Consider the following 16077-nt stretch of genomic DNA (forward strand, 5'->3'; position numbering starts at 1 on the left):
CGCGCTTTTCCCGTAATTGTGTAGATCCGGCACGTCGAGAGATCGATTTGAGCAGAATGATCTGAAATACGCATGTAATTATGACAACACGTAATAATTTGTTATATAAGTATTTTTAATTTATTATTAATATTTCTGTTATAAATCATATGAAATTTGTGATATACATTATGCTCCTCTTAAATTATAGTTATGCTTCACGTTCTGTCACTTTCTCCTATTTCTGCAAATAACTAAAATACAGATTTTATCATTTGCATTTATGTAACAACACAATTGCGGTTGCATCATAATTATATATTTTTTCCTGAGACAGTCGAAAATTTTCTTATAGCAAGTCTTTATAATAATTTTTGACTAACCGTCCATCAAACTCGATATCTAAAGTGAGCAGATAAAACAATGCAGACTGTAGATCATTAAATTCACCTTTTTTTTTATTTCCGATAAGAAGGGAATAAAACACGTGTTTGCGTTGATAACAGCTGCTTATTGACAGATGAGAGAGAGACACGTGGTATATAGATGTCTTTATTTCTTGAAGAAAAATTTAATAAAAGTAATTAAAATAATATGAATGAATGGATATTTTCATTCTTAACATTTATTAATAATACTCATCGATAAACATATACACTGTAATCTACTAAATAATTACGATTAACATATGATCTGTCAAAACATAACAGCTGATAAGAAGTGAAGTACGACAGGCACGGAGATGACCTGCATTATAAAAAAACGGTAATAATTAGATGAGGGTGTCGACCTTATATACTTTTACTCAGTGATTCATATTATTTCATCAAATCGTCTATTCACGTCAATGACGAGAGAATGCATTACGCAACAGGACGAGTCTCAGTCCGAGTCACATGGCCAGGTTAGGTTAGATTGACGCTCACGCCAGTGGGGCCCAGTGGGGCGATGCTGCTGTCGCTGTCACTGCCACGCGAAAATGGCGCGTTTAGGTTAGGATTAGATCGACGTCAAACACACATCGGAGTGCACCGACGGGCCGGCACATGCCACGTCTCTGATACGACGCGCGGCGCGGACGAGGAACGGCAGCAGGGAGCAGCTCGCCATGTCGTATCTGCGTGACTGGCGGCAGGCGTTGCGCGCACCGCACGTCTACCGGGTGGCGAACAGCACGTTTCGCGTCCAGGGCCCGTTCGTGGCGCTGATCCTTCTGGTTCTGATAGTGCCGACCTTCTTCCTCGCGTATCCGCTGCTGCACGGCGCCATGTGCTCGCCGCCGAGCCAGACCCCGGCGCAGTGCCGTTACTACAAGTACAATCGAACGTACCCTACCTCGACACCCATCAGAACCTCCAAGGGCATCACCTACCGGATAGCGATAGTGAGCGACCTCGATCACGACTCCAAGCTCGCGGACAGGAAGGACATGTGGCACAGTCTCATGAGGACCGGCAGCCTCTACTGGAATCCGCACAACAATTTCCTGTCTGTTATCTGGGACGACAGAACGGTCGTGCTGTCCTCGTCGTTGTCTATGAAAGGACGGGGAATGGAGCTGTCGGAGTTGGTGACCTTCGACGGCCGTCTGCTGGCCTTCGACGATCGCACGGGGATGATATATCTCGTCGAAGGCGATCAAGTTTACCCGTGGGTCATTTTAATGGACGGCAATGGAAGAAATCACAAGGGTAGGTTGCTCAGCGAACCACCATCCGATACCACTGCTTGTTCTAGATTGCAAGACGCTTTTCTTAGTAAACTTTTATTTGCAGGATTTAAATCCGAGTGGGCGACTATCAAGGACGAACAGCTGTACGTCGGCAGCATGGGAAAGGAATGGACCACGCCGTCTGGTGAATTTGAACATAATAATCCGTTGTGGGTTAAAGTAGTGTCACCACGTGGCGAGACACATTCTCTCAATTGGATCTCTTACTACAAACGATTAAGGCAAGCGATTAACATCGAGTATCCAGGTATGCTGTAACTCGGTAACTTGCGAATGCACGAATTAACTTATCATACGTATACTTTGCGTAGGCTACATGATACATGAATCTGGAGCTTGGAGCGATATACATAAGAGCTGGTTCTTCTTGCCCAGAAGATGTTCCCACGAACGTTACAATGAAACACGGGATGAAACAATGAGCTGCAACGTCATGCTGACCGCAGACGAAAACTTTGTTGATATCAAAGTGCGTTTTTAATAATTACGTCGAACATTAGTATTTTGATGTCTTGATAAATTGTAACGATTATGAAATTCATTACAGGTTACTGATGTCGGAGAGCTAATTCCAATTAGAGGTTTTTCTAGTTTCAAATTTCTTCCTGGTTCGCAAGATTCCATCATAATAGCTTTAAAAACTGAGGAATTTCAAGGGCGGACCGCTACATACATCATGGCCTTTACGTTAGAAGGAAAGATACTAATGCCCGAGACTAAAGTAATGGATAAGAAATTCGAAGGGCTGGAATTTATATGACATTTAGGAGTAGTTATTAATTACTTAATGAAATATTGTAAATAAATGTATAAATGTATATAATCTTAAGTTTTTACAACGACATAAAATTGCTGAGAAAGTTAAACGGTGTAATTAAAGCCATTCCTTTGAATGACTTGCATTTGAAATATCAGAGTACAAATTTTACTCTCATTAAATGTATGCCGGATAATGTAAATATGTATACATTATACATGAATTTATATACTTCGAACTGGTACTCAATACTTCGCACTAGGCACTCAACTCTACTGTTTCATGTAAATTTGCAATTGTGTTCAAAAATACGGGAATATATGAGATTCGTTATATTATTGTGTTTTTTTAAATTATAAATGTGTCACACATATAGAATGAAATAATATGTCTTGATATCATAAGTTAAGAAAAGTTGTGTGAAATTCAAGCAAATGTTAGGGAAGTACAACATAGAAAGTCGCATGAAAAGATCCCCTGACGTATTGGACCTTCTATATATTTCGTTTTTACGTCATACGAATTTTTTCTTCGTCTCGTTTTCCTCGTTGCGCGTACCGCGCGCGCTCAGGGTTACAGAATGTACTTCTATGCCAAAATCAATAATACACAAGTATATAACCAGCCTGGAGGTGGTGGCAGCAGCACTGCGTTACAGCAGGGTTTAGTCAACCCGATGCACGGCAAGGATACGGTTCGCGGGCCGAGAATGTATCGCAGTCCGCATGTATTTGTTATGCAACGTTCGTTCGCAGTCTTTCGAAAAGTGACATTACTCCGGTAGTATGTCAGTGCCGAGTAACTATCGAATTTTTAATACAAGAAACGGGAGCGGCGCGCGTCGAGATTTTGCATCGTTAAATGGTCTTCCCCGTAATCCGCATTTGCATTTTATCGCGTCCAGATAAACGCACAATAAAATTTCTTATTGTCAAATTATCTCGAGGAACGGTACCACTCAACGAGAAATTCTAACTGCTCATCGCTCTGGTGTATAAATAAATTGGAAAACAACAATTGATAAAAGAGATAATTGCATCAATGGAAATTGGAATGGTCCAATACATATATGACGACGCGAGGGAGCTTACATAACAACTGCACAAGCGGCTTGAATTGCTTAATCGGATCAAATGCTTTTTCTAAACGAGACAAATTGTGCTGAAGGGTATAGGTCCGTCCTAGTGGCTCAATTTACTGCGTTACGCCGGAAAATCGTCAAGGTTTCCGGGACGAGCAAAATTAGATTTTAAATATATACAAAACGATTTTAAGTATAAAAATAGCTCTTCCTGCTACGCGCGACTTGTGCAAGGAGATAACGCGGCGCTCGTAAGGATGCATCGCACTTCGATCAGTGACGACAGCGATGACAACTGGCACGCCGCTGATCGCGATGTATAAATGTGCGGGGATATTCCTGCGTACACGTATATTTTTCCGACCGTTGATCCTCTAATTGTCTTTTGAGACAGCAATGAGTCAACAATTATGATCGCGCAAATAAGTGACCTTGACGTAAACTATCGACTGACAATCCCGCACGGTGGAAAGATGCTTTCCATTTGACGAACGCGCAGCCGGCAGTATCGGGAGGAAAACTCTTGTCGTCCGAATATATGTATATATCTTTCTGAAATCCTTTTCACGGGGATAAAATAATTTTTACTGCGCGATGGCCGAAGACGAGATGAAGGACTGGAAAATCGCCAGGACCGGCATCTCTCTCCTGCTGAACAACAAAACCGAGGAGGCCGAAGCTCTGTTTACCGAACATCCTCATAGCTTCCACGTCAAAGCCGGCCGTTGCTTTGTTCTCTTCTTGGTACGTAATCGCGTGATGAGCTATATCGATTCCACTGTATCCCGACGAGGTGTGCTTATAACGTCTCAAGGCCGCGAAAGAATGCCGTTACTTAATCGGTTTTAATAATAAACCGCGAGCACGTACGCGTGCATCGGAAAAACATAAAATCGATACCGATTAATATACCATCCCGGAGCGGACGAGTCAAGTAAACGTATAGATAATCTTACAATCCTGTTATGATGACAAAATCATAAAGCGACGAGCGCATGCGGATCGTTCCGATTTATGAGAAATGCAAGGCGCACGCCTTGAATATTTCAATGTTTGGCAATAGTAGTAATTTTTTTTTTAATGCAATAATTGATGAATCGAATAGAATGCCCTGATGACTTTCGAAGAGGACAAGATTCAGGAAGCCACGTTATTTCTTAAGGATATGGAACGGGAATGTGCGGGCGATATAGGATGGCTGAAGTCCGTGAGAAGTAAAGTGTTCAGAGCTGAAGAGACCGGTGTAAGTTTCCTCAGCAGGATAATATAATTTTAGTCTGTTCGAATGGTTCTAATATATGTACATGGACGCGCAGAAATGATCTCGACGATTATCATTGATCGTAACAATAAAAAAATAAATAAAAACTAAAATTCATGTAAAATACGTTTCTTATACCGAAACTTGAATATAAATCAACATTACGCTTTAAGCTTTCGTTATTGATACAATAAAATATCACGCATTATAAAATAAGCAAACTTTACGAGACGGTTCGATTAATAAAAAAGAATAATTATGAAATTAATTTCAGAAGGACTACGTGAATAAATTAGAGCGCCAAATAATTCTAGCGGATACACAGGTATTTTCGGCTGTATCATTGTTCCTCCAACAAGAGCTAACTGGATACGTTCGTGGCTGCTGGATTCTCCGAAAAGCTTGGCGTGTTTATCAGCACGCGTACAATCAGATCTTTCAACTGTATCGTCGCACCTTCGGTACAAATCCGACCGGTGCGTAATTATCAGTATGATTTGTAAAATTAGAAGATTAGAAAGATCAACAAATTACGATTTCGATTGTAGCAGCTTTGCGAAAATAACTGTACATTCAGTTATAGTTTTATTAATTAAAATCTGAAAAAACAATAAGATTCAATAAATTCTTACGAATTCTTTTTTTTTTTTATCATTGTCTGTATAATTCACTGTATATAATGCGTCGTATATATCGTTCTCATAGTAAACGTATAGCATGGACAAATCCTATTTTCTTACAGGATTCAACCCAGGATGTTGCATTACACCGACGAGCAACGGAGCCTCTCTGCAGAGCCCGCAGAGTCCGGAATCTTCGGAATGGTCGATACCATCCTGCAACGGTTACACAAACAATGTGACACCCGTGTTGTCGTCGCCATCAGGTCTGCGAAGCTCTCTATCAATGCTCTTCTCGCTCACTGGCATCACGTCCGAACAACAGACACCGTAATTGTCGTTTCTTCTTACTCAACAAATTTCTCCTCTCGCCCTTCGTCCTCTCCTCTCGCGAGAGAAAGACCGTGCCGTCGTGCGTGTTGGCATTTATCGACACGTACGTTTTGCGCGATCGGATCTGCGATCATGTTGACGATTCCTAATTTTGTGCCTGATGTAAACTCACACACCGCCTCGTATACTCGCTTCAAAGCGAAGTTTGTATTATAGCTTCGATCACCTCGCTTTTCCTTCTCCCTCTGCCGCACGTTCTAAACTCGCGTGAGTTGCGTTTAAAAAGTTAATTAAAGCTGAATGTATTATATTTCGCAGCTTCGTGGAACCTACGGAGGTGACACGTTTAATGTCGGCCGCAAGTTTCGGTTACGGTATATACCTGCTCTGCGTGAGCCTCTTGCCACCGTCTGTGCTGAAAGTAATCCACTTCCTTGGCTTCGAGGGTAATAGGCAATCAGGTCTTACTGCCCTCATGTATGCACGACGTGGCGAAGATATGCGCGCACCGCTTGCTACGTGAGTGTCATCATAAAATTCCAATGTCTCTCCCTAAATGTGTTTTTACAAATCAATTAATGTATAAAATAATCGAACACTTGCACAAAAAACATTTAATATATACCTTAAAAGCATGATATTTACTTTTTCTCATATCAAATAAAAAATCTTTTTTTTTTACTTGATTAAGCGTACTTATACACACGCTAGTAGATTTCCGTGTGTGATATATTCTGAGATATTTTTTGTACGACTGATCAATACGCTATTATTTTGTCGTAGATTAACCCTACTTTGGTATCACACGATTGTCCGTCCGTTTTTCGTGTGTGATGGAAATGTAAAAGCGGGCATCGCGGCAGCGAAGCAGCTGATAACTGAATGTCATGCTGAATTCCAGAACTCTGCCCTCTTCCTCTTTTTCACCGGCAGAATAGAACGTTTGGAGGTACTAATAAATTAAATAATTGAGTATTATTTTCGACGATTTCTTTTGTTTTTTTTTTTCATACAAAATAATTCATGCTTTAATCATGTGTTCGAAATATCATTATTAAGATTTTTATTTATGAACGTCTAGATGTATTCTAATAGAAAGATATTTATCATACTTAATGTACAGCCTGATTTGTTGAATTTTCAAGTCCATCTATTTCGATATTAATATAAAATATTATTCATTGTTGCACAATCCAATCGTTTCGTAGAAAAATGTCGATGCAGCGTTAGATGCGTTCAGCAAAGCCGTGGAGGTTGGAACTCAGAGGGAAGTTAAGCTGCTCTGTTTACACGAGGTGGCTTGGTGCCATGTGATATGCTTGAACTACGATGAAGCGTATCGATCTTTATTGCAGCTGCAGCAGCAATCGAGATGGTCCAAGGGTTTCTACGCTTACCTAGCTATGGGTAACTTCAAACTTTTCCAGCTGCAGCTTTTTAAGCACCGTCTCGTCGCCTAAAATAAATAAATTCTTTTATTGCGTCACTGCCTTTTACAGCTTGTTGCGGAGCGAACGGCAAGTTTGACGTTCTCCTGTCGCTGTACAGCAAGATCATTCCTTGGTTCCACGAGACGAAAAGCGAGACGCAACTCGACGCTTATCTCATGCGCAGGATGCCGAAACTCGTCGACAAGGAGACCGGCCGTCCTTACACAGTTCTGTATTATAAGCTACTCGTATACGAATCATTGTACTTGTGGTCCCACCTTTCGTCCTGTTCCATCGAATCGCTGCGGAAAATATCATATGGTAATAATAGATTGATTTCTAATTTCATTCATTTTGTATCCAATAATGTGCAATATCGATTTAAAAAAAAACGTCGATGTTAGTGTTAAAAATCGAGAAGACGGATGAAAAATTGAGATGCCATTTAAATACTTTATAATAAATTCTTAATCATTCGTCCGAAAGAAAATTGTGTCTCATCTATTAACTGTATTATTAGAGTGCAAGGAAACTTCTTCCGAGGAGCCGATGGTGGGTTTGACTGATCTTATCGAAGGCGCAGCGTGTCTTTATCTGGGGGACACCGAAGAGGCCATTAAAAGTTTCCGAAGTTGTCTGAAACGTAGGTATCCGTCCAAGGACGAGTACGACCAGCATGTCAGTGTGTTTGCCCTGTACGAATTAGGATGTAGTCTTAATAAAAATAACGTAAGTATACCACATACACATTTATAATTTTCGTCTATATTCGTTATTTTATAAGCAACGTTGTTGTCTCGTATTTTTTAGAATCCTAACGAAGGTAAAAATTTCCTATTGAAGGCGCAAACCCAGTACAAAAATTACGACTTTGAAACTCGACTCACTGTGCGTATAGATGACGCCCTGAAAAGTATGCAGTGACGTTAATCGTCCGATATTACGATAGTTTAAGTTTATCAGAAGAAATATCTTTATATTTGGATACAGTAATAACATTTTGTGCATGTTACTATCGTCCAAGATCTCGTTATTTCACTTTAAAGATCAACGAAGATCAGATTTAAGGCAATCTGATCACTTGAAATATGATTTCAGGGACCTTTTCTTTTTATTTTATTAGTATTATGCTTTATGTATAAAATACATCGATGCAAATGTAATTCTATACATATGTATAACTTCGAAAATGAAGGATAAACGCAGACGAACATTATACAATTTATCGCATTTATTTAGAGCGACAGAGTTATATGCAAAAAGTATACTAAACTGCAGTAGAAATAGCGATTTATACGATATGAATTATACGAGTGTTCTTTTACTCCGTCTCAAAAAGATGTGTATGCATCGGTAAAATGGAATTGGATCACATCTTCTTGTATTATTCGGAAAAGCTATTTGCTCGGATAATCATGTATAACGTTATCTATATTCACCTTGTACATATATCGTGTGTACACCTGCAAATAAAATAACATGGGAAAATAGGGTAAGAAAATATATTTGAATATTTCATGGAAATGGAATGCATATTTTCTTTCAACCCAGAACTGTGATATTTGTTTGTCGTTTTCGCTCCACATGTATCTCCTTTCTATATACGGTAATTTACGTATTCGGAATCGCGATTCATCTTTTTGCAATATATCGATTGCGTTGTACAGGCGATACCAGTTGTCAATGAACGTCCAAGCTTTTTGACACATACGTCCGACGAAAATATGTGTTATTATTCATAAAAACACGCATGAAAAAACGTCGCCAATATCTGACACAAATTCATCGACTTAGTGCATTTTTTCTGAAAGCACTTGGGACATAATTGCGTGATGAAACGACGCCGATGAGCGCGCGGAACACCTTCTGTTGCGTTAGCGCAGGGAATTGTCCGGGCATTCCAGCAAGTTGCAATCAGCGATTCGCTTGGTACACCAAACTCCTCAAACCTCTCGCTTTCTGCGTCATTACGTCAATGCTCGGTATGAAATATTAGCTAAATTAACGAAATATTAACTTGATTAATTAATGAAAGTTTTCGATGGACTCTCTTGATGTCGGCATACGTTTGGCTTGTAAAATTCGATATAAATTAATCGTACATTGAATTCCTCGTGAATCTAATTTACAAGGAATTCAATATACAACTCGTAAATTTGATTTACGAGGAATTCAATATAAATCAATTTACACAGAATTCCATTATTTTTAGCAATGTCCGTATCCCACCTTTGCGATAAATATTCCGCAAGTGCGTCATTCAAAATGATCAAGGCAGACTTGGGGAATCTCAGATCTCACTTGGGTACTCTCTCGGTAATTGTTTGCTGTCGCAACATTTTCCCAGAGTAAATTCTTCTATTTTATTATTGTTACATGAATGTAATTGACGCTTACTTTATTGTTTCTGCAAAAATTGCATTAGTTAGAGGTGAAGAACGTAATGGAGATGCGTGACGAGCTGAAGAGTAAGTTAAAGGAAGTGGGCAGCGTGATTCCAAAAATGTCAGAAGCCATTCTCAACCTGAGGAACGAAGTGTCCGAGGGTAAGAAAGGTGCGGTGTATAAATGTTGACCGGATGCTGCGCCCGGTGCAGTGGCATTTGCTCTGACGTCAAATATATCGACTAAATAAATAGACCGGCGTATTGTGCTTATTTCCATCGCAAGCGTTAACATGAAACACAATGAAAGTCTTTCTCTTTGTATCATTCACGCGCGTCTAATTATTCGTTATATTTTTATATCTATCGTTTTATTCGACAAATCGTCTCGCCGTTTGTTTCGCGCGAATATTTCATCACGAGTACTCGTTACAACAGAGATGAGCCTGCATACGAAGAATTTGCTGAAGGCTCTGTCACCGGAGACCGTCAGAAATGTGGTGAGAAATGAGTTGCAGACGTACGACGCCGACAAAACTGGAAGAACGGATTACGCTCTTGAAAGTTCAGGTTTTATCCAATAGTCTATTTTTACGTAGCTTTTTTTATACGTATTAATTAAAGGGCACTCTGCCGCGACCTGCTAATAATCTCATGCGTAAGTAGGACGGACAAAGTGGCCTTTTTTTTATTTCAGTTTTTTTAGTTGACTTGAAAATAACTTGCACTAATTTTTTTTCAACTCTTCCCAGAAACTATGTACAACTCGATGTATTAATTGGTAAAAATATGTAATGCATTTTTTTTTACAATCGTAAAATTATCTCTTCTTCCATAAATAGATGTTTCCTTAATAGTTTACTGTTGAATAAAAAAAGATTCTAAGGAAAAAGATTATGACGATGCATCTTCGGCGCATCATCACGTAGTCGTTTATCCGCAGGCGGTGCGATCCTTTCGACACGAAACACCGAACCTTACTCGACCGGTGCACCTGTGCTCAATCTGTTCGGCATACCGCTCTGTCAACAGCAAAACACACCCCGGGCCGTGATACAGGTTACCTGACTATATTTAATATACGCTAACGTACTGATCCTAAAGTATTTACCAGACTGGCGTTTTGCCGGGCGAATGCTGGGCCTTCAAGGGCAGCAGCGGCAGCGTGGTGATTCGATTACTCGGTCGTGTGCACGTGTCCGGAGTTAGCCTCGAACATATCTCTTCGTTAATATCCCCGACTGGTGAGACTGCCACGGCGCCAAAAGATTTTTCCGTTTGGGTGAGCTAATCATTATGCTACATTATATATATGATCTGTATATTGGAATATCATAAATAAATATATCTTAGTATGTACCATTAATAATGTATAGGTATCATTTGCTATTTTAAATAACTGCTTTTCGCATATATATTGATTCTAGGGTTTGAAGGATCTGGATGACAAAAAGCCTTTTTCATTTGGCAGTTTTATATACGACAATACTGGCTCGCCGTTGCAGTACTTTGAGATCCAGGTGGAATACCTGATATACGATATGCTTCTATATAATTAACATTTATACGTTGGAATTCTCAATTGTGAATTTTTGCACTCAATTACACGAGATAAAAAATTATTTGCAGAAACGAGCGAAAGAAGCGTACGAGATAATCGAATTTAAAGTCAACTCTAATAGTGGTAATCCGGAGTACACGTGTATCTACAGAATACGAGTGCACGGTACACTTAGTGAAACGTGAATGTATAACGCGTCAAGTACGTGAAAGTCATATTTTTTCTAAAATAATATGTAACTCTATATAGTTTCAAATTCCGTAAAAGTCAATGTTTCGGTCAAACTTGCAATGGAGTTCATAATAATAACAGTAATAACTTTATATGACAATAATAAATTAACATCGTAACTAACAGATTGACCGGATGTTTGATATCAAAGGATATTGACCGCTATAATATTGATTAGAATGTGAATCAGGACAGTGGGTGGTCGCTCAATAAAAGCAATAGACCAGTTCAACGTAATCGTCGCTCGATTTATTACATTTGTACATATTTTAGTTTTTTTTTCCCCCTCGAACTCTCCGCTACCTCGAATCTCTCCTCTCACGCGTTCTTCGTCGCACACGTATCCCACACTCTTATCGTACTCTCCGGCTTCGTGTGGTGCAGCGAGGCCAAAGTTTCGCATCAAGCAGCCGTCATAAAGTGCATACACGCAGGATATATCAGGCAGACACAGGAAAAGACGCTCTCCCGGCGGTTCTACGGACAACCAGCCGTTATCTCATTTTACCGTAATTAAAATAGCACGTTATATATCTCGGGGAGGGCCGATCGCGGCCCTCCCCCGCCCATCTTTGGTTTCTGCTTCTCTCTCGTTACGTCTAGTTTTGTAGTTTTGCCGTTTTCTCTCGTTAATTCGACGATTACGCGCCGCCTTCTCTATACGGGCGAAAAACAGACTCGAGAGGCACGCTGCAAAAGTTTCGATACGACCATTCCTCTTTCCATCACGCGTGTACACAGCACGATCGTAAAATTCTCTAACGACCCTTTACTTCTCCCCCTTCCTCTTTTGAACCGATGTTTCTATGTATCTCTTTTCTTTTTATACAGTACACAACTGCCGGACTATCGATACGTGTGCAGCTGATCGGCGAACTCGCGCACGATCGTAATCGGCGCGTGTCTAGAGTAACTATAATTCGGAGGTCAGTCGTCTAACGCTATCGAGCTATCGAGAGCCGGTCGTGGTGCCGAAGAAACGTGAGTGCATGTACGTAAGCACATGGATAGGAGATTATCTACGTACTTTCCTTAAATGAAAGCCGGATCTAGACCGAGCAAACAAACCCGAATGAACAACAATTGCTTCAATAAGTGCAAACAGTGCTGATATTGTTCATTCGCGTTTGCTTACGCTCGTTCACTTGGTCTGGATTCGATTCAATGTGATCTGATAAAGCAATTCAGAATCGCTCATTGCTTTCTTTCTACGCTTGCTACGTATTTGTTTTGTGCTACATCGTTTCCAGTTGAGATTTACCACCAGAATGGCAAAGACAATCATAAGACAGTCACTACGTGTTTTTTTAAAATCTTACAAAGCTTGCGATTTTGTAAAAGTTTCAAATCATACTTTTTCTTTACATAATGACGCAGTTCCAAACTGTGTAAATTCATTTAAATAATAATTCGCATACGACAATCTATGAAAGTCGATTTCTTTAGAAATAATTAAGCGTAGAAAATGTATGTGTAATTAACAAATATCATCAAAAATATTCAAGAAATGAGAAAATATTCAAGACAGAAAGAGTTGTATTATATTTTTGAAATGCTATATAATTTTTTTCCATTCACGTTATAAAAAACTATCCCTTTCTAGATAGCAAAATCCCAGCCATTCTGGTGTTAAGCGCAACTCCATGGAACCACTATGCGTTCACCAAAGCGTTTCTACCGAAGACTCAATGATGAAGTGCAATTGTTCCGATGAGCAGTGGACCAGGAATTCCACTTAAACTCAACGCAAAAACGCCGCTCGAGATTTTGTTAGGCTTTTCAAATGAAACGCAGTATCGACCACGCGATCGATCGGTCGACGATTACTAATTTTTTTTTTTTTTTTCAAGCAATACGACGCGCCCGGCACGCCTGAATGTGATTTTAACGACTACACCTTCGACCCGACGAAGGGTGGTTGGAGTTGTCAGTCGTTCATTTCGCAGCTGAAAAGAAAAGAACGTGGGCACCACCACCGCACGAAGATTCGTCAACGCTCGTAAAAGGCATAGAGTTGTTTATTCTTACTTTTTTTTTTGTTAGATTTACTTCGACAATCGTTAAATATATTACCGCACGCGGTAGTATCAAAATAAACCACACCAAGTGTAGAGTATAGAATATTCGTAGGTGTATGTATGTACAGTATAGAGTTCCTATTTATCTTTGTTTTGTCTCTCTATTTTTACGCCCCCACGAAAGCCACCGAAACATTGGTTTTCGTTTTATTAAAAAGTCAGCTATCATCCCTAAATTGCTGCTGTTCCTTGCCGCTGCTGTTGTTGCTGCTGCTGCTGCTGCTGCTGCTTCTGATGTTACGATTTCATTCTGATATTTGCTGTTACCGTTAGGAAATACACTACGATTAAAGTATATCACAGATGTCAACGAGAAGAACGTTCTAACGTGTGAAAAGAGTGAAGTGAACGAAACGAAGATAAATCACGATTCTCGAACGCCGATTGTCCAGTAATCGCCACAATTGATCGATCGAATCTTTAATTCCGGTTTAAAGAAATTAATTATAAAAATCAAAATCTCTATATCATTTCGATACTCAAATACAAGACTAATTGTCGTATCCTCTTTCTAAACTAGATACATTCGAATTTATATAAATTTGATTATTCTTAGTTAAAAGATCAGGCACATGTATATATATAATCGCAAAAAATTTACATCAGTTCAATTTGGCAGATCAATTGTCTCATTCCCGTTAGTCGATTCAACGACTAGAATACAATCCATATCGATCGATTGTAGACATCTTTGATTTCCAATCGGCGAAACGCGCGCAATTTTCAAGAGTTAGAGAATAAGGAAAGGCGAGACAGTGTGGTCCAATTAATTGCAGTTTTGTCGCGTAGACTCGACATAAGATCTAGCTATAAACTACTGAAATTCTCTCTCTCTCTCTCTTTTTTTTCTAATTTTTATCGACGCGGTCTACGTCGTTCTTCTTCCTACCAATTCCTACGAATCGACTTCCAATCGACGCTTCGGAAACGGAACAATGAAGTTAGTTCCGTTGGCAATAAGAGATTGTCATAGGTTTGCAAGTTGCGTGATACGCGCACGTCGCGCGTTTTGCATAGCCGTTTTGCGCTACGCAATCGGTGTAGATTCTTTTAATTACATCATACCGTTCGCGCGATCGTATCTCGTTTATGCGATGCGCGGGATATTCTCTTTTCGTACTCTCTCTCTCTCTCTCTCTCTCTCTCTCCTTCTCTCGAAAGTTCAACCTCCCTCTAAATGCTCGACTTATGTTCGTTTTGGCAAGTTCACGGCGGCGAAGTGACTAGAATATAACGACTATATTGTCATGCACTACAGTCTTTCTTAGAGCCCTTTCTTAAATCCCACCCGTCATCTTCCACCGCGATGTACTTCCGCCGTACAGTGTATATAACCACGTGTATAACAGTGTACTATGTTTCATCCCTTCGAAACATCCCGTACGTACGACTAGAGGCTACATCGGCTCGCCCGCCCTGGATTAAGAGGGATCCAACGATTCACCGGTGGAGGACGGTCTCTCGGGTGACTCCTTGCTTTCGTCCGTGCCGCCGCTGCCGTTTCTACCGTTTCGCATCGTCGTAGTGGAGGAGACGGTGGACGAGACGTCCTGGGCCTCGTCGTCGCGCAATCTGCCGCCGCGCCGTTGCCCGTTGCTGCTGCTCGCCGAGTCCGTGTCGTCCACGTATATTCTCACGTCGGATCCGATGGCGCCGCCTTCGCCGATGTGCACCCCGTCGTCGCCGTTACCGCTTCGACTGCCGCTACCGTTGCCGCTACCGTTGCTGATGGTACCGGCCGCGCCGGCACTGATGGCGACGCTGAGGCTGGCGACGGCGCTGAGGCTTCCGGCGACGCTCGGACTGCCGGTGCCGGTGCTCTCGCTCGCGTTACCGCACGGCGACGGGACCTCGTCGGATCTGTCCTCGGTGGTGACGTAGATGTGGCTGTAACCCTCGCCGCGGATCATCGCGCTGTACTGATCGCTGGCGATGCTGGTGGTGGTGGACGCGCCGGTGGCGTCGTGCGTCCTCAGCTTGGACGGCCTCCTCTCGTTGATAACGGATTGCACATCGAGGTCTTCCTGGGGCGCCGCCGCCGCCGCCGCCGCCGCCGCCGTCGTCGTCGTCGTCGTCGTCGTCGCCGCCGGCGGGCGTCTTCTCTCCTCCGTCTTCATCTTTGGTTCCTCCAGTCGGACTTTGCCGCCAGCGTAGCCATTCGCGATGCTGGGCGTTCGTGTGCTGCTGCTACCGGCGCCCGCGCTCGCGCTCGCGCTCGTGTCCGACGGTGTCGGAGATTGTGTGTCGCTCGATGTCCGACGGCTCATTGTCGCCTTGGACGGGTAGATCTCGGCGTGAGGCATGAGGAAACGGTCGCTGGTCAATTTTGGTGGGACGCTCAGGGTGCTGCTCGAGCCGGGGGAAGTGATCGTGGGGCTGGTCGGCGGCTTGTTCACGGTTAACAGAGATTTATTTTCACGTATTTCACTGGTGGTCACCTGCAAAATTAATGTAATACATCATTATATTGATATCTCATTTCACTAATTCTGGATGATAATTTTTATAAATAGCAGAAGTTTTTTTTAAAAAGAGAAACTAAAAAAAAGAGTAAAAGAGAACTAAAATTTTATTACATTATTTCCATATTGTAAAGGAAATAATTAAAATTTTAATCTCATTAGATTAAA

At 41.3% G+C, this 16077-nt stretch overlaps 4 protein-coding genes across 10 annotated transcripts in view; 3 read left to right on the forward strand and 1 right to left on the reverse strand.

The window, feature by feature from the left end:
* The first annotated feature begins 785 nt into the window (after positions 1-785).
* LOC105452207 (soluble calcium-activated nucleotidase 1) lies at positions 786-2803 on the forward strand. Its single transcript, XM_011693113.1, has 4 exons — positions 786-1670; positions 1755-1958; positions 2023-2180; positions 2259-2803. Exons 1-4 carry the CDS (start codon positions 1088-1090, stop codon positions 2469-2471), a joined length of 1158 nt encoding a protein of 385 aa, XP_011691415.1. The 5' UTR covers positions 786-1087; the 3' UTR covers positions 2472-2803.
* A 334-nt stretch (positions 2804-3137) lies between these two features.
* On the forward strand, positions 3138-8717 carry LOC105452209 (tetratricopeptide repeat protein 39C-like). 2 transcript variants are annotated; one of them, XM_011693114.1, is made up of 10 exons: positions 3138-4293; positions 4655-4792; positions 5085-5286; positions 5553-5760; positions 6082-6282; positions 6547-6712; positions 6972-7170; positions 7263-7514; positions 7714-7922; positions 8004-8717. In XM_011693114.1, exons 1-10 carry the CDS (start codon positions 4144-4146, stop codon positions 8115-8117), a joined length of 1839 nt encoding a protein of 612 aa, XP_011691416.1. In that variant the 5' UTR covers positions 3138-4143; the 3' UTR covers positions 8118-8717. The 2 variants fall into 2 exon arrangements, with proteins under 2 accessions (XP_011691416.1, XP_011691417.1); XM_011693115.1 differs by having other exon boundaries at positions 5088-5286.
* Positions 8718-8855: 138 nt separating this feature from the next.
* LOC105452211 (SUN domain-containing protein 2-like) lies at positions 8856-11606 on the forward strand. 6 transcript variants are annotated; one of them, XM_011693119.1, is made up of 9 exons: positions 8856-9175; positions 9406-9509; positions 9619-9748; positions 10016-10147; positions 10521-10636; positions 10692-10859; positions 11005-11097; positions 11207-11339; positions 11496-11606. In XM_011693119.1, exons 1-8 carry the CDS (start codon positions 9040-9042, stop codon positions 11321-11323), a joined length of 996 nt encoding a protein of 331 aa, XP_011691421.1. In that variant the 5' UTR covers positions 8856-9039; the 3' UTR covers positions 11324-11339; positions 11496-11606. The 6 variants fall into 6 exon arrangements, with proteins under 6 accessions (XP_011691421.1, XP_011691420.1, XP_011691424.1 ...); XM_011693118.1 differs by having other exon boundaries at positions 11207-11606; XM_011693122.1 differs by having other exon boundaries at positions 10728-10859; positions 11207-11606.
* LOC105452210 (voltage-dependent T-type calcium channel subunit alpha-1G) overlaps positions 11597-16077 on the reverse strand; it is a 49305-nt gene continuing 44824 nt past the window's right edge. The window contains exon 35 of the mRNA XM_011693117.1: positions 11597-15885. Coding sequence (XP_011691419.1) covers positions 14869-15885 — 1017 coding nt within the window. The 3' untranslated portion in view covers positions 11597-14868. The remainder of the gene's footprint in view (positions 15886-16077) is intronic.

Source organism: Wasmannia auropunctata, unplaced genomic scaffold, assembly GCF_000956235.1.
Source record: "Wasmannia auropunctata unplaced genomic scaffold, wasmannia.A_1.0 LD336036.1, whole genome shotgun sequence".
NCBI classification, from domain to species: domain Eukaryota; kingdom Metazoa; phylum Arthropoda; class Insecta; order Hymenoptera; family Formicidae; genus Wasmannia; species Wasmannia auropunctata.